Here is a 25683-nt window from a genome sequence, read left to right as displayed (position 1 = left end):
CACACGGAGCTGCACATGTCTGTCAAGTTTCAAGTCAATCGGACTTACGGTGTGCGGGGCGTGGCCTTGCCAAAATCGCATGTTTGGGCGTTAATTACAGCGCCACCATGTGGTCGATTGGGGTCATAGTTCTTGGGAAGCAGCTGCACATCATTTCCAGTTAGTGTGCCAAGTTTCATGTTTCTAGCTCATTCCAGCTCACGGCATTTTGCGCCTATTCGGCAGACAACAAATAATAATAATAATAAGAATAATAACAAATCGGAGCAAACTTAGAAGGGTTATGCCCCTTCGGGGCTATAACCCTAATAAGAATTAAAGCCGCAAGCGGCATTTCGCGGGTTATAGCCTTTCGCGCTCAAAGCGCCCCCCTAGTCGCCGATTTGAATGACACTTTCAGCGGAAGTTTCAGATACTCTTGTGAACATATGCTGCAAGTTTGGAGACGATGGGCCAAAGGCTTGGGAAGTTAGGTCTATTGATGTGCTGAGCCCGCCCCTTAAAAATGAATTGGTCAATAACTTCACAACACAATGACATATCAACAAGCTTTATGCAACTTTTGATGAGCCTGGTCCAATAATGATTCGCAGAAAATATGCCAGCAATCAGACCTACGGTTTAGGAGGAGATGTCAAAAATGTGTTTTTCAAAGAATTCAACATGGCGGAAAATCTAGTCAGTGGACTTTCGTGGTCCAAGAGACTTTTTTGTAGATCACATTCAGCAGCACATGTCTGTCAAATTTCTAATCGACGGGACTTATGGTGTGAGGGGGCTGGCCGTGAAAAATTTTATAGCGCCACCATGTGGCCAATTGTTTTCATATTTTATGTGAAGCATTATGACATCATGTACAGTTATGGTACCAAGTTTCATGTCTCTAGCTCGTTCCAGCTCACAGCAAATTGAGCAAAGGCATAATTTAGCATAAAATGCTAAATAGGCCACGCCCACATGCACCGATCAATACGACACTTCAGATCTGTGTTAATACTTGCCCCCAGAGTATATGCACCAAATTTGATAAAATTCTGTCCACCGGATCTTGCGCTATAAGTTTTTGACAGTTTTGGCGCCCCCTATGGGTCAAGCGGAAAATGCTTTGGTACGCCTATTCCCAAACACGTACTGAAGATATCTACCAAGATTTATGATGACTTGACTAATGGTCAATGAATTATGGCCAATTTCCTGCTAAGCTCCGACCATTGAAAAGTTTGTTGGTCAACAGCTTCATAACGCAATGAGGTATCAACACGCTTTATGCAACGTTAGATGACATTAGTCCAATGATGATCCACTGAAAATTTGGTAGAAATCGGACCAACGGTTTAGGAGGAGATGTCAAAAATGTGTTTTTCAAAAAATCCAATATGGCGGAAAATCTAGTTAGGCGGACTTTAGTGGTCCCAGAGGCTTTATTGTAGATCACACGGAGCTGCACATGTCTGTCAAGTTTCAAGTCAATCGGACTTACGGTGTGCGGGGCGTGGCCTTGCCAAAATCGCATGTTTGGGCGTTAATTACAGCGCCACCATGTGGTCGATTGGGGTCATAGTTCTTGGGAAGCAGCTGCACATCATTTCCAGTTAGTGTGCCAAGTTTCATGTTTCTAGCTCATTCCAGCTCACGGCATTTTGCGCCTATTCGGCAGACAACAAATAATAATAATAATAAGAATAATAACAAATCGGAGCAAACTTAGAAGGGTTATGCCCCTTCGGGGCTATAACCCTAATAATAATAAGAATAATAACAAATTGGAGCAAACTTAGAAGGGTTATGCCCCTTCGGGGCTATAACCCTAATAATAATAATAATAATAATAAGAATAATAACAAATCGGAGCAAACTTAGAAGGGTTATGCCCCTTCGGGGCTATAACCCTAATAATAAGAATAATAACAAATCGGAGCAAACTTAGAAGGGTTATGCCCCTTCGGGGCTATAACCCTAATAAATTCACACAAACTCAATAGGGTTATGCCCCTTCGGGGCTATAACCCTAATGATAATAAGAAGAATAATAACAAACCGGCGCAAACTCAATAGGGTTATGCCCCTTCGGGGCTATAACCCTAATAATAATAATAATAATATCAAATTCACACAAACTCAATAGGGTTATGCCCCTTCGGGGCTATAACCCTAATAATAATATCAAATTCACACAAAAACAATAGGGTTATGCCCCTTTGGGGCTATAACCCTAATAATAATAATATCAAATTCACACAAACTCAAAAGGGTTATGCCCCTTCGGGGCTATAACCCTAATAATATCAAATTCACACAAACTCAGAAGGGTTATGCCCCTTCGGGGCTATAACCCTAATAACCTTGGCCTTTTCCTTACACGTCAGTATAGGATCCAACCTGTACAGTTTGGTCAGCCATGGTTAAAGGTGATAACTTTCAGCCACTAGATGTTACATTCTCCCTTCCCCGTTCCATTGCATTCACTTCACAACAAGTCGTTGCCAGACACTTAACGTCAATCTCAGCCATTTATCTGTTTGTTCCACACTAACTGACGACACAGAGACACCACATGATACCAATGTTGTTTGACTATTGGCTCACAAGCCTTGTTAGAAGCGGGAACTGAACGTCACACATCTCACAGAGATAAACAAAACATTCAAATAAAAAAAAAAGAAAATTCAGGAAAAGTCATACTTTAATTCGGCACCATTCTAAAGACTCTGTGGGTGTATTACAATTTTTTCTTATAACCTCTTTTTTTTCATTTTCTATTCTAATAGGCCAGTAATTATATTTTTTACCGTTTTTTCAGGTGGGAACTCTCATTTAAGCAGAGCATGCAATTTATTTAAATATTTTTGACCAAAAAGTTATATTAATGATTTATCTTGGAAAATATTCCCCACTGGCCATTTGTTGGTTATTTAAATGATACCCTACCATCAGGATTGCTGGGTTAGGGGTTCAATTCACTCTGGAGGTAACTTTATTACTTCTAAAACTAGTCTTGTAGTCATTTTGTTACAACTATATGAGTTAAATTATTCTTATCAGACATGTTTTTGATCTTGCCCTACCTGATCACTAGTGTAATGAATGGTTTACTGGTTGACACTGAGATTGCTTTATAGTTGCATATAGTTAGCACAAGTTGAGCTTATTTAGGAAGAAGAGCAGAGGGTATTATCACTGTGATAGCACTGGAACTTACTGGTGAAAAACAAAGAGGAGGGGATGCTTAACTCAATAGAACTGAATAACAGAAGCAAATTGGACCTATCTATCAAAACCTGTGTCTGCTGAACCTAGCGTGTTATCAGCTTAGCCGACAGAGAGGCTAGCTGCTCAGACTGTGACACGGCTATTTTCTTATGTTGTTTCATTAACCGGTACGTGGATTGAACTAAACATTTGTCATGATAATAACATGATTTAACATAGGTGTGACGGGGGCAGGATTGTAACAGCTAACTGTGTCTACTCAAAGTAGCAAAGTGTGTTATCATTGTAGCCGACAGAGAGGCTAACTGGCGTTGTCAAGCTGCTCAGAGGCCAGCTGAATTAGATCACCTTTTAGCTATGCTACTCAGACTGTGAGTCAGCTATTATCTTATGTTTCCAGAATTGTCTTAACAGGTCAGCATTTAGCCATACATTCCTCATGATAACTTGTAAAAAATAGTGGGTTGTGACCAAGTTTGCCAATATAGCTAGCTAGCCAGTTTCCTTGAAGTACACTTCAATGTAGTGCACTTTGTGCACTCTGTACTCACTTGAGTAGTGCGTAAATTTCAACGGGGTAGTGTAGTCTCAAATCGAATACTCTGCGGCGCACTGACCGGAAATGACGATCGCAACATTTGACCGTGGCTCGTTACCCGCAAAAATATCTTCTGAAAAAAAATTAAAGCAGAGTGGAAATTACGTTTCCAACGTCGTCGCCTACGCCTACGATGTGTCCTCCTGTTGGCTGAAAATGCACCGGTATGTTTACGTATTGTATTGTTTTATTCTGTTATCTACGTATGTTTGAATAGTGGCCGTGGCTCCGCCCCTTCCGCTACATAGCCAAGATGGCGACAGTTGAGTGTGGAAAGTGTCCAGCGTTCCACACTCAACGATCTGACCGTTTTGAGTACAACATCCGGGTACTTTGAGTGCACTGCATTTTGCCGTACTTCCCAGTGTGAACGCACTTATGCACTCAAAGTAGTAAGTGTAAGTACAGAAGTACGCGGATTGGAACACACTCCTTGAGTAGCCCATGTTCAAGAGAGCAAAACCAGATCTTTTTCAATTGCGCAGCACAATTTGATGTATATTTTCCAGGCTACTTTATTGTAGTGAACCCCTGTCTTGTTTTCATACATCAGTGGTGTGAAACTTTATACCATTGTCCTATTTTCTAGCATCACTATCGCTCAAAAGCAGCATATTTCCTCAGAACCTGCCCCCTGATTGGCACATCATGGACACTGTCAAGTTATTGTTTAAATATGTGCGTTGTCCAAACTTGAAAGAGACTGAAACATCCACTGTAAGATTTTAACTGGAATCCACTCAATGAAACAGCTTTTCCTTTATCTCTCCTTTATTTTTAGGTTGAGTTGCAGGTTCATTTCACTTTAGTGATTTGCCATTAGCCATTAGGCGTTAGGTGAAAAACCTTTCAAATAGAAAAAATACAGAAAAGAAAATATTCATATTATTACAAAATAAGTATAAATAAGAACAAAGAGAGAGACTATGCAAAATTCATTACTCCTTATTTAAGTTAATACACACACTCCCATTAAATGTCTCATATCAAATACAAATAAGCCTTAACATAAAGGTAATATATATATATACACACACACATATACATATATACATATACATACATATGTGCATTATATTATTTTATTTAATTACTATTTTTAATTATTTAATTAAGCACAAAGTATCTTATATTTCATAATTACTTTTGAGTTCATATCAAATCACGTAGCAATCCTAAACTACAGTTCCCATAAGCCCCCACAATTCACCGTGCCTCTCACCGCATCATCCATCGGACACTCAAAACAAACAAAGTCAACCACCGGCACAAACAGACGGACTAAAACACCAGCAATAGTGATCTCCGCCAGGAAAACAGTCTCTCAAAGTGATTCAGTATCCTTACCGGCTGCCTCTCACACTTTGTAGATGTTCTTTTCGCACATAGTTTTACTGCAGATTGCAGTCCTGGTTTGAATGAAAGTCCTGCTAGCTTAGCGCTCCGCTGTATTTTCAGGACCCTTTTCCCTGTGGCACTGAGGAGTGTTGCTTTTATAAACTCCGGGCGTAATTTGATTAATTACTTCCCTCCCTCTGCTTTACTCACTGAGCACTCAGTTTTGCTACTGGACTTATTAATTTACAAATTACTTTCTGATTTATTTATTTTCTATTTTTCTATTTATATTATTTTCTTAATTTCTATTTATTAATTTCTATTTATTAATATTTATAAATCTTAATTTTCCGAAACTTCAGTTTGACTTGACACCTCCCACTCGGTCTTCCCATGGAAACACTGGGAAGGTCGCCAGCTTTAAAGGCAAACTTGGTCTTCATACGGTGGTCTTGAAACCTTTAAGATGTGTTGACTTGACTCTCCATCTGTTCCTCAGCAGGTAATAAGACAACAAGCCGCCTAACGTCCCTGTGAAGGATGGTCGCTTGGAATTTCCTCTTCTGCTCATCAGAGGTCGGATGGTTTGTCTTTGCTTTCAAAACTTTTGTCACAGGAACATGGTAGCTTGGGAAGATCCTGACGTTGACGTCCCTCACGATGCCTTTGCTGTCTGGATTAGTGCCGACGACTCTGCCAAGCTTGAATTGACCCCTGAGCGCATTTTGGTCGCTTAGCCAGACAATGTCCCCAACAGTGACGTTTCTTTGTGCAGTGTGCCACTTACTCCTTACAAACAAGTTGGGGCCTGCGAGTTGACTCCAATGCCTCCAGAACTTCGTCACCTCTGACTGCATTGCTCGGAGTCTTTTGTAAGGGTAGCTGGAAAAGTCGAATGTTTTGATATCCCCACTTTGAGACGCTCGACCAAGTAGGAGCGTATTGGGTGTGATATATTGAATACAGTCCTCTCGGCTCTGTACCCTGGCGTCAATTGGGCGGTCATTTGCCAGGCTGGCTGCTATGTGAAGAGTTGTCTCAAACTCACTGTAGCTGAGCACAGACTCCTTTCCAAGGCTCTGAAGTGCTCTCTTTACAATCTGTACAGCAGCTTCTGCAGCACCATTCCTGTGTGGAGAATCAGCCGGATGGATTTTCCACATCCACTCTGTTCCATCTTTTGCTGCCGTGTCCTCCAGGGCTGATTTGTTCAGGCCATCCAAGAATCTGTACAGCTCCTCCAAGACTGGCTTCGCTCCAATGAAATTGGTGCCTGGATCTGACCAAATCTTTCTTGGATGCCCCCTGATTGCTGTGAACCTTTGATAGGCCATCAGGAACCCTTCAGTCGATAGGGTGTTTACCACTTCTGTGTGGATGGCTCTGCTGGCCATACAGCAAAAGACAACCCCCCAGACTTTTAGTGTCACTCTTTTCTTGACGTCATCTTTTACTTGGTAGGGGCCGAAAAGGTCTATGGTTGTGAATTCAAAGGGTGCAGCAGGTTCAGTTCTTTCTGGCGGTAAGTCACCCATCACTTGCTGACATTTCCTTGCCTTTGCCTTCCTGCAGAGCATGCAACCATCGACAACTTTTTGGGCAATCCTCCTGCCTCTTATGACCCATGCCCTCCTTCTCATCTTGAGTAAGGTTCCAGCCACTCCGTCATGACTCATATTGTGGGCCTCCCGAGCTAACAGCGTTGACACCCAGGCGTCATAGGGCAAGATGGGGACACCAACTTGATCTTCTTTGAAGATTTGTACTCGGCCGCCGCAAACCAAAAGCCCAGACTCTTTGTCTTTGTATACTACCAGTCTGTCTGTGGTAGTGCTTGGGAAGGTTGCGCCATCTTGTGCTGCAAGAAAAATGTCTCTTAGGGCGTCCTCTCTTTCTCTTAAGGAGATGACTCCTGATAAAGACACTGCCTCCCACTTTGGACTGTTCATGGCTTGACTTTTTTGTCCAATGAACTTTCTTGCTGCTCTCCAGATCCAAGCAATTGTTTTGACCAGTCGGGTTAGATCACTGAACCGCTTGATGTCCACAAGGCTTCGGATTGCTGCAGACTCTGCAGGTGGTCTCTTTTGCTTGGTTTGCACTTGGTTCTGATCTGGTTTTGATTCTTGTTTCTTTGCTTTGGTTCTTGTCAGCACAGCAACAAAAGCCTTCTTTTGCAACCTGTTGATGCTTTCTCTGGCATTGGCTGCTAGTTCTTTAGCTGATTTGATTGGCCAATCATCCAGTGGCAAACTCAGAAACTTTGGCCCGTTTTGCCACTCTGAGTCTTCATCCAGGTCTTGAGGTCTACCTCCTCTGGTGATTATATCAGCAATGTTCTGTGGGCCAGGAATCCACCACCAGTCTTGAATCTTTGTGCTGTTCTGAATCTCTCCGATCCGATTTGCAAAGAATGTTTGATATCCATAGCTTTCCCGCTGTACAGCACCAAGGACTGTTTGGCTATCAATGAAATGGTACCACCTCCCAGCTTGGATTTGGCTGTGCAACTCAAAATACTTTTTCAGCCGTGAGGCAAACACTGCTCCGCACATCTCTGCCTTGACAGCATCACCTTTGCAGTCCAAGGGAGTTAATTTGGCCTTTGACTCCACCAGCCTGACGATTGAGCCCTGGTCTGAGTTCCATCTTAGGTACATCACTGCCCCATAGGCATGCTCACTTCCATCAGAGAATGTGATTGCCCAGGGTTCCTCGATGAAGCATGGGGGAGTTAGTGCTCTGGTGAACGTGACTTTGCCAAGTTGGATGTACTCTTCAAAGAGCTGAATTGCATCCTCCCTTAGGCCATCCGAGAGGGCTATGTCCCATGTGTCTTTGACCGGACAGCTTTCGCTCTTTGCCTCTTGGAATGCTCTGCGTACCAGTATAGCTCCCTTCTGCTTAGCAGGAGTTACTAGCCCAACTGGGTCATACAGCCCTGACACTTGGCTGAGCAGTTCTCTTCGTGTCAGGGGGTTTGGCGTCTGGTCTCTTACTTGCTCATGCATAAGGTCTTGGCCAAGTCTCATCTTTCTCTTTCTCCTTGAGAAATTGATTGCAACCATGACATGGAGTTTGTCTTCCTCTACCATGTAGCCTAGGCCGAGCGCTTTACTTTCATCATCATGGATTTGGTTTGGGAGGACCATGGACTTTGCTTTGGTCTTTTTCAGCTTGTCGTTGCTCTCCCTCCTCCCACTTTGCCCAGAAAAGACCCAAGGCTTGAGATCGAAACCTCCAGCTTTTAGGATCCGCTCCACATTTTCTGTGATGATTTTCAGCTGGTCAAGGTTGTTGTGAGATGTGAGAATGTCATCAACATAGCTGTCTTGTAGGAGTACTTGCCGCTCCTCCTCTAGGTGGGTGAAAGGAGGGAGGTTAGCAGTTTCGCGCATTGCTAGCTGTGCAATGCACCCTGCTGGTTTATCTCCAATGTTTACCCTTGTGATTGCATACTCTTCCAGCTTTTCATCCTCAGAATCTCGCCAGAGGAATCTATGCAAGTGCACTTCTCGGTCCTCCAGCCACACTGAATTGTACATCTTCTTTATGTCCCCCAGAGCAGCATGTACTCCACCCCTGAACCTGAGAAGGACAGCACGAATCTGGTTGAGGACATCTGGACCTTTCAATAGCAGGTCATTCAAGCTCACGCCTCTGAACTTTTGGCTGCTGTTCCATACGAGTCTCACTGGGGTCGTGACCGAGTGCGGGTTAGGAGCGATAAGGTGACTCACGTACCATACTGGTCCATTCCAGTTGAGGATTGTGTCCTTTGACAATTTCACTGCAGCTCTTCGTTCCACCATGTCATGCACTTGAGCGGCATATGCAACTTTCCACTCAGGTTCTTTGGCCAGCTGCTTCTCCGTTCTGAGAAATGTAGCCTCAACTGTCCTTTTATTGTTTGGCAGGGAGGCTGGATCTTCTATCCAAGGATATCTGGCGTGCCAATGTGGTTCCTTGCTGTGGCGGTCCTCTGTGACATAGGTGAGGCCTTCTTTTACTACTTCGAGCTCCCTCTCCTCAGCTAGAGTCATTTCTTTGCCTCCCGGCTGGCAGTTTCCACAACGACAACCGCCGCATTTTGGCTCACATGCTGCGCCAATACTATCCCACTTCCACCATTCTAGGAAGTTACGGTTGGTGGTTAGAGTGCTTGACTCCTGGAGCTTGGCGGCAACCTGTTGGTTTGGTGGATGTTGCTCCGAGACCCTGCCGGTGAACTCTTCGTATTTTACAGCTGCTGCTCTCATTGATCTTGCAAAATGTGTCTTGGACATGTGGGCTGAAACAGTGAGCTCCTCGAAAAGGTCAGGATGTGTCCCACCGACTGTCTTTCCCAGTGGTCCGTCCCACAGCACAAGGTCTCCAATTGCTCTGATTCTCTGAGGCGCTAGCTGACCTTCTCTGTGGCTTATGAGCAAATTTATTTCTCTGGGTCTCACAAGTTCATCAAGCGGTATATCTGGAAAGAACTTGTGCAGTTGCTCTGGTGTCACATTCTTGTGGACATTTGCAATGCTGTCTAGTCCATAACAAACCATTTGATGTGATTTGAGGGTGCCTTTGGGAGTCTTTACTCTGACCCTTAGAAGGTACCGCTTTGTCTCCACACGAACCTTCATCCCTCCAACTCCATGGACGACGAGAGTGATTTCTTCACTTCTGAGGTTCAGTCTGCTTGCAGTCTTATGGGTTATGTAATTGGTGTCTGAAGCCAAGTCAATTAATGTCCCGATTTTCTGTCCAGCATTGGCTGTGACCTCGAGGAGCATCATAATCACTGGCAGCTCCTGTAATCCACTTTCCACAAGAAGGCTCGGTTGCTCTTTTACAGTTCTGAAGGCTCTTGATGCAGTGTTTGAAAACACATCCCGACATTGTTTTACCAATTCTGGTGGGAGTTTGCTGAAGAACTCTTCTTGCTCCTCCGTATATTTCTTCCTGCCTTTCTCTTCTTCTGAACCAAATCTGCTCTTTTTCTGACCTCCGTTGCTTTTCTTTGTCTCAGCATTGGGGCACAGATAGAAATGATGCTCAGGAGTGTGCTCATCTTTGCAGTCTTGGCTTTTACACAGAAAGGAGGGTTTGCAGTATGAACCGTTACCATGAACTTCAAGACACCTTCTGCACGCTCCCAACTTTCTCACTGCAGCTTTCTTCTCTGCAAGCTTTAGCCCTCGAAACTGTTTGCAAAAGTAGAGCTTTTTATTGTGCTTTCCATCACCACAGACCACGCAACCTGTGTGGTCATCACTTGACTTGGTAGTCTTGGTTCTGGCATATCTTGGCTCAGTCCTGGTTTCTCTTCTACTTGGCTCCTCATCCCTCAATTGCTCGAGCTGCTCATATATGCTTTCTTGCTCTTTGAGAAATGCCAAAAGACTGTCAAACCGATTCTCTGGTGCCACAGCATTCCTCCTGTCGGCGACATACACAAGCCATTCTTTCTTTAGATTTTCTGGAAGTTTAGTTTCAATTGACTTTGTCACCAGCGGATTTTTTATAGCACCTGTGTCTCCAAGGTCAGTCAAATCTTGAAGCGCCTTCTCCACAGCTTGAATCAACTCCACTATTTTCCGTGGCTGATGACTTCTGACTGCTGGCATTCTTTGTAACTCCTCCACTATTTCAATAGCAATAGCGATTTGATTGCCGTAGCGGTTTTCTAGGACACGAAAGATGTCGCTTGCAGTGTTGTAAGTGATGAGGCGAAGGTCTCTTGTGATTTTGTCATCCAAACTGTCCAGTAATTGAATTTTTTTCACCTCCCTTGATCCGGTCGGCTCCCCCTGCCTCTGGAGTGCTTCCCAGTCCTTTTTCCACCTGTGGAAATCCCGTTTGTTTCCAGTAAACTTGGGAAGGGCCGTCGGTCTCAGTTTAATGGTTGGTACATGATAATTTGAGGTCACGGCTGTCTGTATCCTGTCAGCATCCTCTTTTATCCTTGCCCTTATGAAGTCGGCCTTCCTGGAAACCAGCTTCGGGAGGAGGAGTTCCAGCTCCCTTAAGTGACCCTGCAGGTCCTTTTGACTCCCTGGTGGGATCCATCTTTTCCAGCGACCATGCACCTCCTTTGCTTTCTTTACCAGTCCTTCCAGGTGGTTCAGCATGAAGTCATACGCCTCCTGGTTGCCATCGGGCCGCACAGCGGTGGCGTGATCACACTCAGTCTGTGCTGCCTGGAGTGCAGTTGATAATTCAATATTCCCGAAGTTGACCCAAAGAGCCTCCTGAATCAGACCTTTGACCTTCCTTAGTTTGAAGTCACACTCATTTGCAGTCCTTGTTAGGTCGACTTTTTGCTGTTCACTTAACACAGCTTCTTCATCTGTGTCCAGCTCTGCCTCCATTTCTGCAATGAAACCAGCCTCCATGTCGTCATTTGCTTCCATGACTTCCTCGGCTACTATTGTGAGTTTATTGAAACTGTCTCTGAGCTCATCTTCAGACATGTCCTTATAGGTCCTGGTAATGCTGTTGACCAGACGAGTAAATAATCTTTTTGCTGTAGTTCTCGCCTCTTTAAGTTGCTCCACTGATTTCTCAACAGTTTGATCGGCCATTTTTCTTTCAATCCGTAGGTTTTTTACAGATGAGAAGGTAAGTACGACTTTTGAATGATGCTTTTGTGTTGTGCTATTTCCACTTGATTGTCCTCTTTTCCCAAGATTCCAGGTTATTGCTCCTGCTGTTTCAGCTCAAAGCTTCCTGAATTCCTTTCCTGGGTCTCCAGACTCTCCAGTTTCCCGGTTCTCCCGGTTTTTCACTGTCAAGTTATTGTTTAAATATGTGCGTTGTCCAAACTTGAAAGAGACTGAAACATCCACTGTAAGATTTTAACTGGAATCCACTCAATGAAACAGCTTTTCCTTTATCTCTCCTTTATTTTTAGGTTGAGTTGCAGGTTCATTTCACTTTAGTGATTTGCCATTAGCCATTAGGCGTTAGGTGAAAAACCTTTCAAATAGAAAAAATACAGAAAAGAAAATATTCATATTATTACAAAATAAGTATAAATAAGAACAAAGAGAGAGACTATGCAAAATTCATTACTCCTTATTTAAGTTAATACACACACTCCCATTAAATGTCTCATATCAAATACAAATAAGCCTTAACATAAAGGTAATATATATATATACACACACACATATACATATATACATATACATACATATGTGCATTATATTATTTTATTTAATTACTATTTTTAATTATTTAATTAAGCACAAAGTATCTTATATTTCATAATTACTTTTGAGTTCATATCAAATCACGTAGCAATCCTAAACTACAGTTCCCATAAGCCCCCACAATTCACCGTGCCTCTCACCGCATCATCCATCGGACACTCAAAACAAACAAAGTCAACCACCGGCACAAACAGACGGACTAAAACACCAGCAATAGTGATCTCCGCCAGGAAAACAGTCTCTCAAAGTGATTCAGTATCCTTACCGGCTGCCTCTCACACTTTGTAGATGTTCTTTTCGCACATAGTTTTACTGCAGATTGCAGTCCTGGTTTGAATGAAAGTCCTGCTAGCTTAGCGCTCCGCTGTATTTTCAGGACCCTTTTCCCTGTGGCACTGAGGAGTGTTGCTTTTATAAACTCCGGGCGTAATTTGATTAATTACTTCCCTCCCTCTGCTTTACTCACTGAGCACTCAGTTTTGCTACTGGACTTATTAATTTACAAATTACTTTCTGATTTATTTATTTTCTATTTTTCTATTTATATTATTTTCTTAATTTCTATTTATTAATTTCTATTTATTAATATTTATAAATCTTAATTTTCCGAAACTTCAGTTTGACTTGACAGACACGGTACTTTGAATTTTCTCCCTTCTGAAGTGACAGGCTGTCTTCTTTTATGGTTTGTGCCAGGTCGTCTTCCTCTTATGTCTTAGCTGTCATGGCTGATGAAGAGACGTAGCGTTGAGGAGGAGACATGGAGCTGTACGACACAAAGTCCACAGTCCTGTCATTTAATCTTCATGTCCTGCTGACATCCAGCTTTGTGGGGGTTTCCTATTGGTTTCTAATGGCACCGTATGATCTGCCATTGCACTGCAGCAGTGGTGGTGTGTTTTTGGACTTGAGCCTGAATCCTGCGAGGCTTCCAGTCTGTGAAAAACCTTGTTAGATAGACGACGACTCCTTGCTGTGTTGATGTGCAGTGAGAAACAGTGAGAAATTCTTAGCACTCAGTCACAGAAACAGTGATGTCTCAAAGGTATGACAGTAACTAATGTAGTTAACGCTCCCTCCATCTCTCTCTCTTTATCGTGTATTTACAGTCATTTGTGCCACATTTTCAGAACCTCCTGAGGCTTGTGTGACTTAAACACATATTACTTAACAGTCACTACAACACAGATGCACACTCTCACCCACACAAGATCATATATTTCACTTTTTTAAAGTCCCACATCTTCAAAAGCTCCATAATTGATTGAGCAACTGTGAAGCTAGAGTAGCTATATGTGTCCTCCAATCTGTGGTAGGGCACACGGCTGACATTTAAGCTGTATCTTTAACTATTACTTTAAAGAAACCATTTTAGTTTGCCTACATGTGTTTTCAAGATGCTTTCAACTGTCACTCTGGGAAGTTTAGGGCCACTGATCACACACTTTTAGAACCTTTGACCTTTTGTGTCATCATCTTATCCAAAATCACATTAAAGAGCACCTTCAGGCGTTTGTTACAAATGACTCTGATATTAATTTGTTCCAAATATCCATCTAAAAACAAACAAGCACCACAAAAGGTTGCAAAAAGAATTTAGTCCATCTCAAAAATGTACAATTTGTCTTGACATTTTGCCCGTATTAAACTATACTGTAGACTTGAACACATCATCTGCTTCCACCATTTTTATGTAGCTGTAGAAAACCTGAAGTGCTTTGCTTTTACTAAGGCTGGGACATTTTATTTCTTCAGTTCCCTGAAGCGATCTGAAGAGTGCATCCGTTTTTTATTGTAAACAATGAGAAAAGGAAGCCAGTGGTTTGAAAAGATGTTCCCAACGAGCACTCAACCCCACATCACATCTCTTAGGGACAAACTATCTCTCAGTGGTTGGAGTATTTTTCATTTTCCCCATCTACTGGAGGTCGCAAAGGTTAGGAAACATGTACTCCAGTAGCCACAATCGGGGCGTAACCTTTGAAAAACTTGAGACTACGCTGACCTTTTGGTTGTGTGACCCATTTGTCTCCGAACACAGTGTAAGGAATTGTGCCGAATCTAACCTCTGCATGATACTTATTTTATTACACAATCACATATAGTGTTACTTAAAGTGCTCAAGCGTGAGCCAGCATCTGACAGAAGGTCTGTTGTGTATGCTTAAGATATCAAAGGACCAAATTCCCAATAAATAACTGACGCTGCAACCTTCTGATGCACCCATTTTGAATGTTATCAGCCCATTTAAATGGCTGTTATGAGGTGTTATCACGGCCATTCTAATGCTTTAGATGGGGCAAACTGCACCTAACCACACATTGTAAAAGTGAAAGTGAAACAGTCTTAGTTTTAAACACGTGTTAACCTTAAAATAGGTTTATTTGTTAATTTCGACGTAATTTACGTTACCTATGTTAAGTTGAGTTACGTTATGTATGTTACATTATGTACGTTACATTATGTACGTTGCGTTACTTATGTTACCAACCCGAACTCACTCCCAACTCATGAAATACCGCCGATTTGGCAGCGCCCCACCCTTTAGCTACAGTATGTGACAAACCAGGCTTTCAGCTAACTCCAATTTAAGCCCACCCACGGCTTCATTCAATAGTCGGAGCAAGTGACGTATTGTAAAGAGCAAAGGAGACACACAGGGCGGGAGTAGATGGGTCAAACTAACACAAGACTTTCAACCAGGAGATCGGTGTTCATGTCCAGTGTGAAACTAAAAGTAACGTTGACTTATTTTGTCACGTGAGTCTTCGGTATCATCAGTCCTGTGAGTCCTGTGAGTCGTTAGTCATGTTGACTCGTCGGTATCGCCAGTCCCGTGAGTTGCTAGTCAAGTGAGTCGTTAGTGTCATCAATCCCGTGAGTCATGAGAGTCACTAGTCAAGTGAGTCATTAGTGTCATCAGTCCTGTGAGTCATGTGAGTCGTTAGTGTTGTCAATCCGTGAATCGCTAGTTAAGTGAGTTGTTAGTGTCGCCAGTCCCGTGAGTCATATGAGTCGCTAGTCAAGTGAGTCGTTAGTGTCATCAGTTCCGTGAGTCATGTGAGTCGCTTGTCAAGTGAGTCGTTAGTGTCATCACTGCCGTGAGTAGCGTGAGTTGCTAGTCAAGTGAGTCGTTAGTGTCGTCAGTCCCGTGAGTCACGTGAGTCGCTAGTCAAGTGAGTCGTTAGTGTCGTCAGTCCCGTGAGTCATGTGAGTCGCTAGTCAAGTGAGTCGTTAGTGTCCTCAGTTCCCTGAGTCATGTGAGTCGCTAGTCAAGTGAGTCGTTAGTGTCGTCAGTCCCGTGAGTCGCTAGTCAATTGAGTCGTTAGTGTCGTCAGTGCAGTGAGTCATGTGAGTCGCTAGTCAAGTGAGTCGTTAGTGTCATCAGTGCCGTGAGTCGCTAGTCAATTGAATCGTTAGTGTCGTCAGTGCAGTGAGTCATGTGAGTTGCTAGTCAAGTGAGTCGTTAGTGTCATCAATGCCGTGAGTTACGTGAGTCGCTAGTCAATTGAGTCGTTTGTGTCGTCCGTGCAGTGAGTCATGTGAGTCACTAGTCAAGTGAGTCGTTAGTGTCATCAGTGCCATGAGGTACGTGAGTCGCCAGTCAAGTGAGTCGTTAGTGTCGTCAGTCCTGTGAGTCATGTGAGTCGCTGAGACTACTATCTGTGCACAATTCATTCACCTAAAGTTTATCATTAAATATGCTATTTCAAATACACAGATCCTGTTTTAAATGATAAAGTGGAGTTTCCTGTATTTCTCAAAGTGCCAACAACAGCTCAACTTAATGTTTGAACGTATGTTGGAAGTTATTTTGCATACAGGCAAAAATAAATAGTCCTAAAAAAATACAGTAAAGTAGGTGCAAAAGTTTGTTTCCCTGCTTAAAATACTGCAGACTGAAAAAAAAGTATAATCTGCTGGGTGAGCCTCGGCTTCAAACTCAAGTTCCCTAATGGGATATTTAGCTTGCAGCGAGGCTCACAACACAATACATACACCCCATAAACACAGATTAGCTTCAGAAAGAAACAATGGGAAAGAAAGTGCAGCAGACTTAGTCCAAATAAATGTGTTTAAGGTTCCAAATGAAGTAGCATAGGCTCCATGGTGGGAACATATGTCTATGCTACAGTTACGTTATAAATCATGCATGACTGCCTTTGTTCTCTTCTCTTGCGGCTGATGCTAACTGACGTGCAAGTCTGTATCATAAACAGTAGCACTCTCTCTCTGGTGGGAGACGATTGTGTGAAAGCAGCTTAGGAAGATGAAGCCGGTAGCTGGGAGGGTGAAATTGTGATTCCATACCGTACGGCGGGTTTTTGTGAGGAGGAGACGGCTGCTTCAGAGCAAACAAGACGCGATAGTGCCGGTTGGATTCGCAGCAGAATAACCGTCTGTCTGTCTGCCGGGAGTGTTCTTTAAAATTTTAACCTCTTTTTTTTTTTCCAACTTCAAATCAAGAAGTTTCTCCGCATTCCCCCCCCCCCCTCAGAGTTATGGCGTTTAGCTGAGGAGCTCAACCAAATCAGGTTACTGAGTGGTAGTTGGTGCGTCAGTGTCTTGCTCAGGAACACACTGACATGGATAAATTTACATTTCTGTTACAGGAAAATCTATCTCAGGGTAAAGGAGAGTTCACCCTGCCTTTATTTTGTTACCAAAAGTGCTGTAGAAGATTATATAATGTTAAAATAAATTGAGGCCTGAATGTACCTAGATAACTTATTCAGGTTTATTTTTAGAGCCATTTTATTTATACTGTACAAAACAGAAGGTACATGCACATTAGTATCCTGTCCTCTTATTTGAGACATGACATTTAAGTGGAACCCATTGACCCCCTTTACACATGGCATTAAATTGTGTCTCATTTCCAGATCGTATCTAGATTAAGGCTGTCAAAGTTAAAACGATAATAACGCGTTAACGCAAATGTCTTTTAACGCCACTAATTTCTTTGATGCATGTACGCAACTTGTGATTTTTAGGTTGTAGCAGGCTCACTTTTAAAGCTATCTAGTGAAGATACTGGTTTCATATGAAATAAAAAACCTAGTGAATCCATCGGTACCAACCATGTCATACTAGCTTGGTGAGAAGGAGGTTAAATAACGCTCCAAACTTGCGCTAAATTTTGGCGAGGAAAAACTGTCATGTCCATTTTCAAAGGGGTCCCTTGACCTCTGACCTCCACATATGGGAATGAAAACGGGTTCTATGGGTACCCATGTTGGGATGCAGTTTGCCATGTTATGATTTGAGCATATTGTTTTATGCTAAATGCAGTACCTGTGATGGTTTCTGGACAATATCTGTCATTGTTTTGTGTTCATTGATTTTCAATAATAAATGTATACAGACATTTGCATAAAGCAGCATATTTGCCCACTCCCATATTGATAAGAGGATTAAATACTTGACAAATCTCCCTACGATTAACTATGGACAATCATGTGCATAATTAAATATTTGAATCGATTGACAGCCCTAATCTAGATATGATTTAACCGAATTGCGTTTACACCTGGTATCAATATGTGTCTCCTGTGTCCACATTGAGATCCAATCTGCTCTGTCTGAAAGGGCTGAGAGGAAGCATCTGGAGGCTGCGTTATGCACAGGCTTGCTGTCGGGCACTGCTGGAGAGGCGGAGCTGGAAGTAGGCTCATTTTCTCATAGACTTCTATACAATCACGCTTCTTTTAGCAACCAGAGGAGTCGCCCCCTGCTGGTGCAGGTTTAATGCTCTTCAGCATTGGCTTCACTTTTCAGACCAACAGGTTTCACCTAAAAAGAAGCTAATGTGTCCCATCTAGGGATGCACCGATACCACTTTTTTCAGACCGAGTACAAGTACTTACATTTGAGTACTCTCCGATACCGAGTACCGATACGAGTACTTCTCTGCGCCAAAAGACACTCGTTAACAGCCAGCTGGAGGGTGTGAGCGACACACGGCAGGCTGGGGGGTCCCGCATACGAGGCGGTGCGCCGCGACCGGCTCTAGGTCGGCCTGGAAAGGCTCGGGGCGAAGGTGCTTCCTGGGGCCGTGTACAAAGACTGTCCTTAGTGTGCCCCAACCGCGTCGTCGTGCCCCCAGGGCGGGGATTAGGCCCACATGAAAAGGGCCAGGGGCATCAGGGGTCTGCGGTGATGTCTGCAACCCACCCGACCCGTCTTGAAACACAGACCAAGGAGTCTAACACACACGTGAGTCAGAGGGTGCAAGCAAAACCCTGTGGCGCAATGAAAGTGAGGGCCGTGCCGCTTGAGGTGGGATCCTGGCCCTGCGGGGTCGGGCGCACCACCGGCCCGTTTGCCCGCACCGTCAGGGAGGTGGAGCGTTGGCGCGTGCGATATGACCCGAAAGATGATGAGAGAGGTCAGCGTCAGTGGTATCAGTGCCGTTGTATCAGAGTCGTTTTGTGAGTACGAGTATCGGTATCGGTGCATCCTTAGTCCCATTTATGTTTTTTTTTTTGCAAGACGATAGTGATTCTGCAGACTTGTTAATAGCGAGTAGGTTGACTAATTCTCACTAGGAAGTGGACGAATTCTCATCTCACTTTTGCAGTAATGCTGTTTATCTTCTGTGTCTTACTCTACGACCTCTCACTTGACCTTGATTAACCATGTGACCATCAGAACTACTGCTAATAATGAATTTCAGTGACAGAAAGTTTCTTTTAAAAGCCTCAACAGCTCCATCGGACACCATGCGACTGCTCTCGCGTGTGGGGATTGCCTGCGTTTGTTCGTCATGTTCTATCAGCTGCTGGATGTGTCAAACGGTTTCATCAGCGCTGATTCAAAGCAGCGCCTCATTCATGTTGACGCTGAATGGCCATTTGCGATCGCTCCGACTGATTTGTTTTGATTGTCTGTTTGCGTTTGAGGTTTGATAGTGACAGGGGCCGACGTCTTTTAGCCTCCCTCCTTTCTGCCCTCATCCCTCTGTTCTCCTCCCTTTAAATGTCTCCACCTCCTCCCACTCTTGTTCTTCTTTCTCTCCCTAATGCCACAATCACAATTTGTCTTTTTTCCCTCTCATACCTCCCTGCCCTAATCCCTCCTTCTCCCTGCTTCCCTCTCTATCTCCCTCTTCCTCCCACTCCTTTTTCCCTCCTAATTAAGCGCTCCCTCTCACCCCTCCAAATCTGTTCTTCCCGTCCATCCCTCTCTCCCTAATCCCTGTTTCTTTTTTATCCCTCCCTCCTTCCTTTCTTCCTTGGTCCTTGTTCTCCCTGACAACACACTGCGTTATGTAATCTGCGTCTCTGGGTATTAGTTATGCAAATTCATACGTTTTTATTTACGTCTCTCTCTCCATCCCTTCTTTTCTCCTCTATATTTTCTTTCTCTTTCTGCCTCATCTTCATCATTCCTCTCTTTTGTCCCCCTCTCTCTCCTCCTCTTTCCCTCCTTTCCCGCCTTCATCTTTCATCTCCCCTTCCTCTCCATCCACCTTCATCTCTATCATCCCTGTCACCCCTTATTTCATCCCTCTCTTGTCCTTCTTCTTCCCTTTCTCCTCCTTTCCCTTCCTCAATAATCCTATTTCCCGTCCTTATTTCACTTCTCCTCCCTCCATCCATCACTTCCTCTCAACGTTTTTTTTCCCTCCTCCCTCTCTTTCCTCCAGCCACCAGCGGTCTAGAGGCGGAGAGCGGCAGGCGCGGCGGCAGCAGCCACGGCGACGGCAACCACAGCAGCAGCAGCGGCGGCGGCGGAGGAGGAGGAGGCAGCAGCAGCAGCAGCGGCGGCGCGGCCCACTTCAGGTCTCCATGGCAACAGAGCGTGAACGTGTTCGGCTCGTGGAGCAGGCCGGAGTGTGTCGAGGAGCTGCACCAGCAGGCGCAGCTCAACCTCCAGAGCCTGCTGCAAGGTAAGGGTGGATGGAAAGGGAAAAGACGGAGGGATTGGACGGATGGATTGAAGGCGTGCGTGCGTGTGTGTGTGTGTGTGAGAGAGAGTGTGTGTGTGTGTGTGTAGGGGGGGGGGGGGGGGGGGGGGCGAGAGTGTGTGTGCTGAGTGGGTGGGAAAGGCGTGGAGGCAGAAGCGGAGGCGGGTGGGAGAGTGTTTACATGCGTGTGTGGCGTTGGACTGCGCTGATATGGGTGTGTGTCTCGCTCGCCTTAAAGGTGTGTGTGTGTGTGTGTGTTTTAGCATGCATACGTGTGAGAGGGCGTGTGTGTGTTTTCCCTCGCTATCTGGTGTTTATATTCTACTGAAGGGTGTGTGTGTGTGTGTGTGTGTGTTAGCTCGTAGGGACGGTGATGGTGATGGTGTGTGTTGGATTCACCTTGCAGCGTTGTTATTTAAGGTAGTACTTTGTGCATGTGTGTTGGATAGGATGAACACTGTTGATGTGTGTGTGTGTGTGTGTGTGTGTGTGTGTGTGTGTGTGTAAAGAGGCGTTCAAAGACGTCTGTTTACATTGTAGTTAGTCGTCAGAGGTCGTAACTCTGCCTTTTGTTTTTGTTTTTGAAGGTGGAACGCTGTCATTCTGGTGTTCAACCTCTCTCTCCGGGTGTGTGTGTGTGTGTGTGTGTGTGTGTGTGTGTGTGCAAATTAGCACTCAAGGGAACTAGGGTTTCCATTTGTTCTCAGGTAATACTGTTTCTCTGCTAGTTGCCTCTCTCTCTCTCTCTCTCTCTCTCTCTCTGTGACTCATGCTGTCTCGCCCTTTGCCCGGCTCTTCCATTAAAACGATCGCTGTGGGTTTTTAGCTGAATGAACAGCAGGGGGCTGAATGGCAACTTTGAACAAACACCTGAGGGAATGAATGAACAAATGAACGTCTTAACACATTTACATTTCACGGTTCATGTGTTTCCATTCTATTGATTTCAGAGATATTTGATATTTTTTCAGAGTTAAAGGCTGGCGTCATTTTTATGCTTCAGTGTTTTCAGCTTGTCCATCCATCCCATTCTCGTGATAACTCAGGAACGCCTGGAGGGAATCTCTTCAACTTTGGCACAAACGTCCACTTGGACTTAAGGATGATAGATTTTGGTGGTCAAAAGTCAAAGGTATTCACATGACTCACAGCTTCCTAGGGATGCACCGATACCAGATCGGATGTCGGGTCGATACTGACTCAAATAGCTGGATCAGGTATCGGTGACAATGGGGCTGATCTACTCAATTCTATTCTATGTTTATCTACTATATACGGGTCTGCCGCATACGCCAAATTCGGGTAAATTGTTGGCAGTGGCGGGTAGGGAAAACGCTAGAGATGAGACCAGAGAACCGGTTCGTCCGCTTTCTTGGCATCTCATGCCTCTGTGACTATCGATTCCTCTTATTGATGCTTTCCTACAGTTACTCATGCACAATGACGTGTAAGCACGCTGTATCATGTTTCAGTTTGTTTGGGACCAGAGACACGGCGGAGAGAAAATATAAGTGCTCAACAACGTGGCGCTACTAAACCTGAGGGGACGCACCCTATTTTTCCCTGATTATTCTACACTGTGAACAACAAAACTGTGTTTAAATCAGCAGGAGGAGAGTTAGTAACATTACCTGTTAGCAGCCGGTGGGCAGCACAGTCCTGCTTGGTTAAATAGCGGAGCTACTAACATTAACGGAGGTACCATCAAGTTATTATTATAATGCGTTCAAAGTCTGCTCAGGAAAAATGACTATTGGGCGAAGGTTAATTACAACGTTATCATGATGTGTTCAAATTCAATCTTGTAAAATGTAGTTTTGGTGAGAAACCTGAATAAATCCAGTTGTTTGAAGATGTTTTCACATCAATATTAAATAGATAATACAGAGGGAATTATGACACTAGCTCTAAGCAGCTTGCAAAGATTTTTTTAATCAAATCAAATATTTAAATAATCATAATAATTTTAATTGTATGTTTTTATGCAAATAACCACTATAGATGACAATAACATAATGCAGTACAGTACAGTACTGTGTACAGTATCCTCCCTGCACCAAAAAATAGGGCTCCCCCAGAAGCCACGGTGTAATTGGAACACTGTAATTTACCGTGTATATAATGTTTTTTGTGTTAAATATATCAAATATTGAATGACATTAGATCTAAAATGTTATTCCTTCATTTAATGCAGAGATTTCAAAAGTGGCAGATAAAATTTCTGAGTGGCAGACAAAAACAAATACTTGTCTGCCACAGTGGAAGGAAGTGAAAAAAGTTAATTTCAGACCCTGACATTATATACTACTTATATACTGCTCTGGGTGTTCTGACAGTATTAGGACAGTGTATGTGGGATTGACTAAAAAAAAAAAATACAGGCAGTGGCTGTCAAATTGTCTATTTTTCGTTTTTGCACAACTTGAAAAATGTTGATTTATCGAGTTATTGCAAGTACACACAAATTTTATTTTCAAACAAAAAGTAAGATGATCGGCGGGTACATTAGCTGCCTTTAGTCACAATAGTCCCGTACACTGTTGATGGTACTGTAACTGTTCAGCTCGGTTGCACGAAAAGGTGTGTGAATGACACAATAATGCGCAAGGCAAAAGCATGTAATAAGAACGTCCTTCTTGCTGTAGGTAAGTGCATCTGCGTGAATATGCTACGCTCTTAGCTAGTGATGTAAAATAAAAAGGGAAAAAGGCCCCTTATGGCGGTTAGGAGGGGAGGTGGATGGGTCCAACATACACAGGACTTTCAACCAGGAGACCGGTGTTTTGTTTGGAAGTCACGTGTTTTATGTACTGATGTTATGTTGTTTCTGTACATATTTTACTTAGTTTACGTGCTTATTTTAAGGCCAACCATGATGTTTCTTCTCAACCTAACTAACTGGTTTTGTAGCCTAAACCTAAGCGAGTGTTTTTGTTGCCCCCTGCTGGTACTGCATCTTCATACCAGCCCGTTCTCATTAGCAGGGCGTCAAACACCAACGCTTTGTCACCGCCGTTGGCTTTCGATGACGATGCACAAGGCGTTCCATTAACTACAGGTGAAACCAACAACACTCAGGGAAAGTGTTTTGATGACGTAGTTTAAAGACCGTAGGGTACACCGGGCGGGCAGGAGGGGAGGTGGATGGGTCCAACAAACAAAAGGCTTTAATCCAGGAGACTGCTTGTGTCCCATGCGTTAATTTTCACTTTCACTTTACAATTAGCTGTTCGTTTATGTACCGTGTTCAAAACTGTCAATGTTATTTTCACTGTGCAAACGTAGTAGTTTTAAGGCAAACCATGATGTTTTTTCCTAAACCTAATTAAGTGGTTCTAATTGTTTTTAATTCACAACATTAAGTATGTGTTTACTGCGATGGAAAAGAGATGCCAAGGGGTCTGACAAAGTGTCAACGAGTTGGGACGAGAACGCGTTGTTCATACACACATTTACTATTCACGCCTCGGCGAGGCAGAGCGTTACTCTGACACACTATCCTCTGGTAGATCGGCGGGTGTATTACACGCTTTGGCGTGATGTCGGGTTGAACTGTCACGTCATGTAACATCACATGCTAGAAGGCTCTGGCTAATCTAGCCTCGTCACACTAATCTGCAATTGTTGAATTTTGAGAGGTGACTGAACAGTGTGCAGATTTGACTTGTTCAGTCATGTAGCTGGGTAGATGAGGCTAGCTAGCCAGCTGTCCATCAGGCTGATGTATTGTTGTTAAACTCAATTAGTTTGGGGAGATTAATTAGCAAGCAGACTTCCAGTACCTGCTCTGTCTGTCTGTGCTGAAACAAATTATTAAAGTAGTCATCCGTACTCTACTTCAGTGGTTCCCAACCTATTTCCCTTGAAGCCCCGTTAATACAGGTGTGGGCCTCTGTTTCATCAAATACGGATTGAATCAGAATATTTCGTTAGATAAAAACATGTTGTGAATTTTGGTAATTATTACATCTATCTTTTTTTTCCAATACATTTTGACTTTTGGACTTTACAACTCTAGAGTTATTGGAAAAGTTTGGATCACACAAGTCAGAAACAATCCTACGCAGCCGCCACTGGACTTTCCACAAATAATATAATACTAATAATAAAAGTGTAGCCTGATCTTTATCTGCAACTGTGCACAAATACCGGGTTTTAAACAGAATGTGGCCTACTAAGTAGCAAAAGAATATATCTTTTTGAGTAGTTTTATATCCAGACTTTTGTGTAAATCATCCTGTTAGTGTGTTATTATGATTTTAGTTATACGTGTGCAAATCAAATTTTGACAACGTCAGAGTAGACAAATCCTGACGCACCCCCTATGATCTTTGACGCCTCCCTAAAGGGGGCCCGGACCCCAGGTTGGGAACCACTACTCTACTTAACGACTCTTTGCAATAACTCGTATTTTGAAAATATACATGGCATATACTAGGGATGCATCGATACCGATACCAGTGTCGGGTATCGGGTCCGATACTGTGCTCATGTACTCGTACTCGTACTCGCAAAACGGCTCCGATACAACGGCACCGATGCCACTTTACAGCAGCGCGATGTTAACCTCTTCTCACCATCTTTCGGGTCCTCACGCTCCACCTCCCCGTCGGTGCGGGCGAGACGGGCTGGTGGTGTGCCCGACCCTGCGATGCCGGGATCCCACCTCAGCTGGCACTCACTTTCATTGCGCCACGGGGTTTTGCTTGCACCCTCTGACTCACGCGTGCGTTAGACTCCTTGGTCCGTGTTTCAAGACGGGTCGGGTGGGTTGCTGACATCGCTGCAGACCCTCGGCGCCTTTTACGTGGGCTGCGGCACCGGGAGCAGGGGGCGAGGTCCGGGAGGGGGGCGCTGTAAAGCCGCGAGCCACCTTCGCCCGAGCCTTTCCAAGCCGACCTAGAGCCGGTTGCGGCGCACCGCCTCGTATGCGGGACTCCCCAACCTGCCGTTTGTCGCTCACACCCTCCAGCTGGCTGTTAACAAGGGTCTTTAGGCACAGAGAAGTACTCGTATCGGTACTCTGTATCGGCGAGTACTCAAATGTAAGTACTTGTACTCCGCCTGAAAAAAGTGGTATCGGTGCATCCCTAGCATATGGTGGCCAATCATGTTCAAAGTTGGTTATTAGTTGACTGGAAGCTACTAATATGTACTACTAGTTCGTCTTTTCATACGTAGGGTCACTTATTTTCTGATCTTTATGTTGGGACTGTTTTGCCTTTTCTTGTTTTATTGATTCGGCACAATTTTAAATTGTTGTTTGTTTTTATTGTCATTTCTTTGGAGTGGACTCCGGGAGGACAAGCGACCACTCTGTGGAAGCTACTGTTTATGTGTTTATTGGTTTTGGAGAGGCGTTATATTTTTATTGATTGAGTTTTTCTTCCTCCACTTCCTCTCCCTCTCTGTTTATTTAGTGTTTA

At 43.8% G+C, this 25683-nt stretch overlaps 1 protein-coding gene across 6 annotated transcripts in view; it reads left to right on the top strand.

Annotated features, from left to right (window-relative positions):
• The window catches only part of nhsl2 (NHS-like 2), a 237857-nt gene that overhangs the window by 142401 nt on the left and 69773 nt on the right, over window positions 1-25683 (top strand). For 4 of the 6 annotated variants that reach the window (XM_037759702.1, XM_037759703.1, XM_037759704.1 and 1 more), the window contains exon 2: window positions 19997-20239. In XM_037759702.1, the coding sequence (XP_037615630.1) occupies window positions 19997-20239 (243 nt within the window). Of the gene's footprint in view, window positions 1-18897; window positions 20240-25683 lie in introns of those variants that run through there. The other 2 variants (XR_005205373.1, XM_037759701.1) reach the window with 1 other exon arrangement.

Source organism: Sebastes umbrosus, chromosome 22 (assembly GCF_015220745.1).
Source record: "Sebastes umbrosus isolate fSebUmb1 chromosome 22, fSebUmb1.pri, whole genome shotgun sequence".
Lineage (NCBI taxonomy): Eukaryota > Metazoa > Chordata > Actinopteri > Perciformes > Sebastidae > Sebastes > Sebastes umbrosus.
The sequence above is the reverse complement of the archived record's forward strand: the minus strand, read 5'-3'. Positions and strand labels throughout refer to the sequence as shown.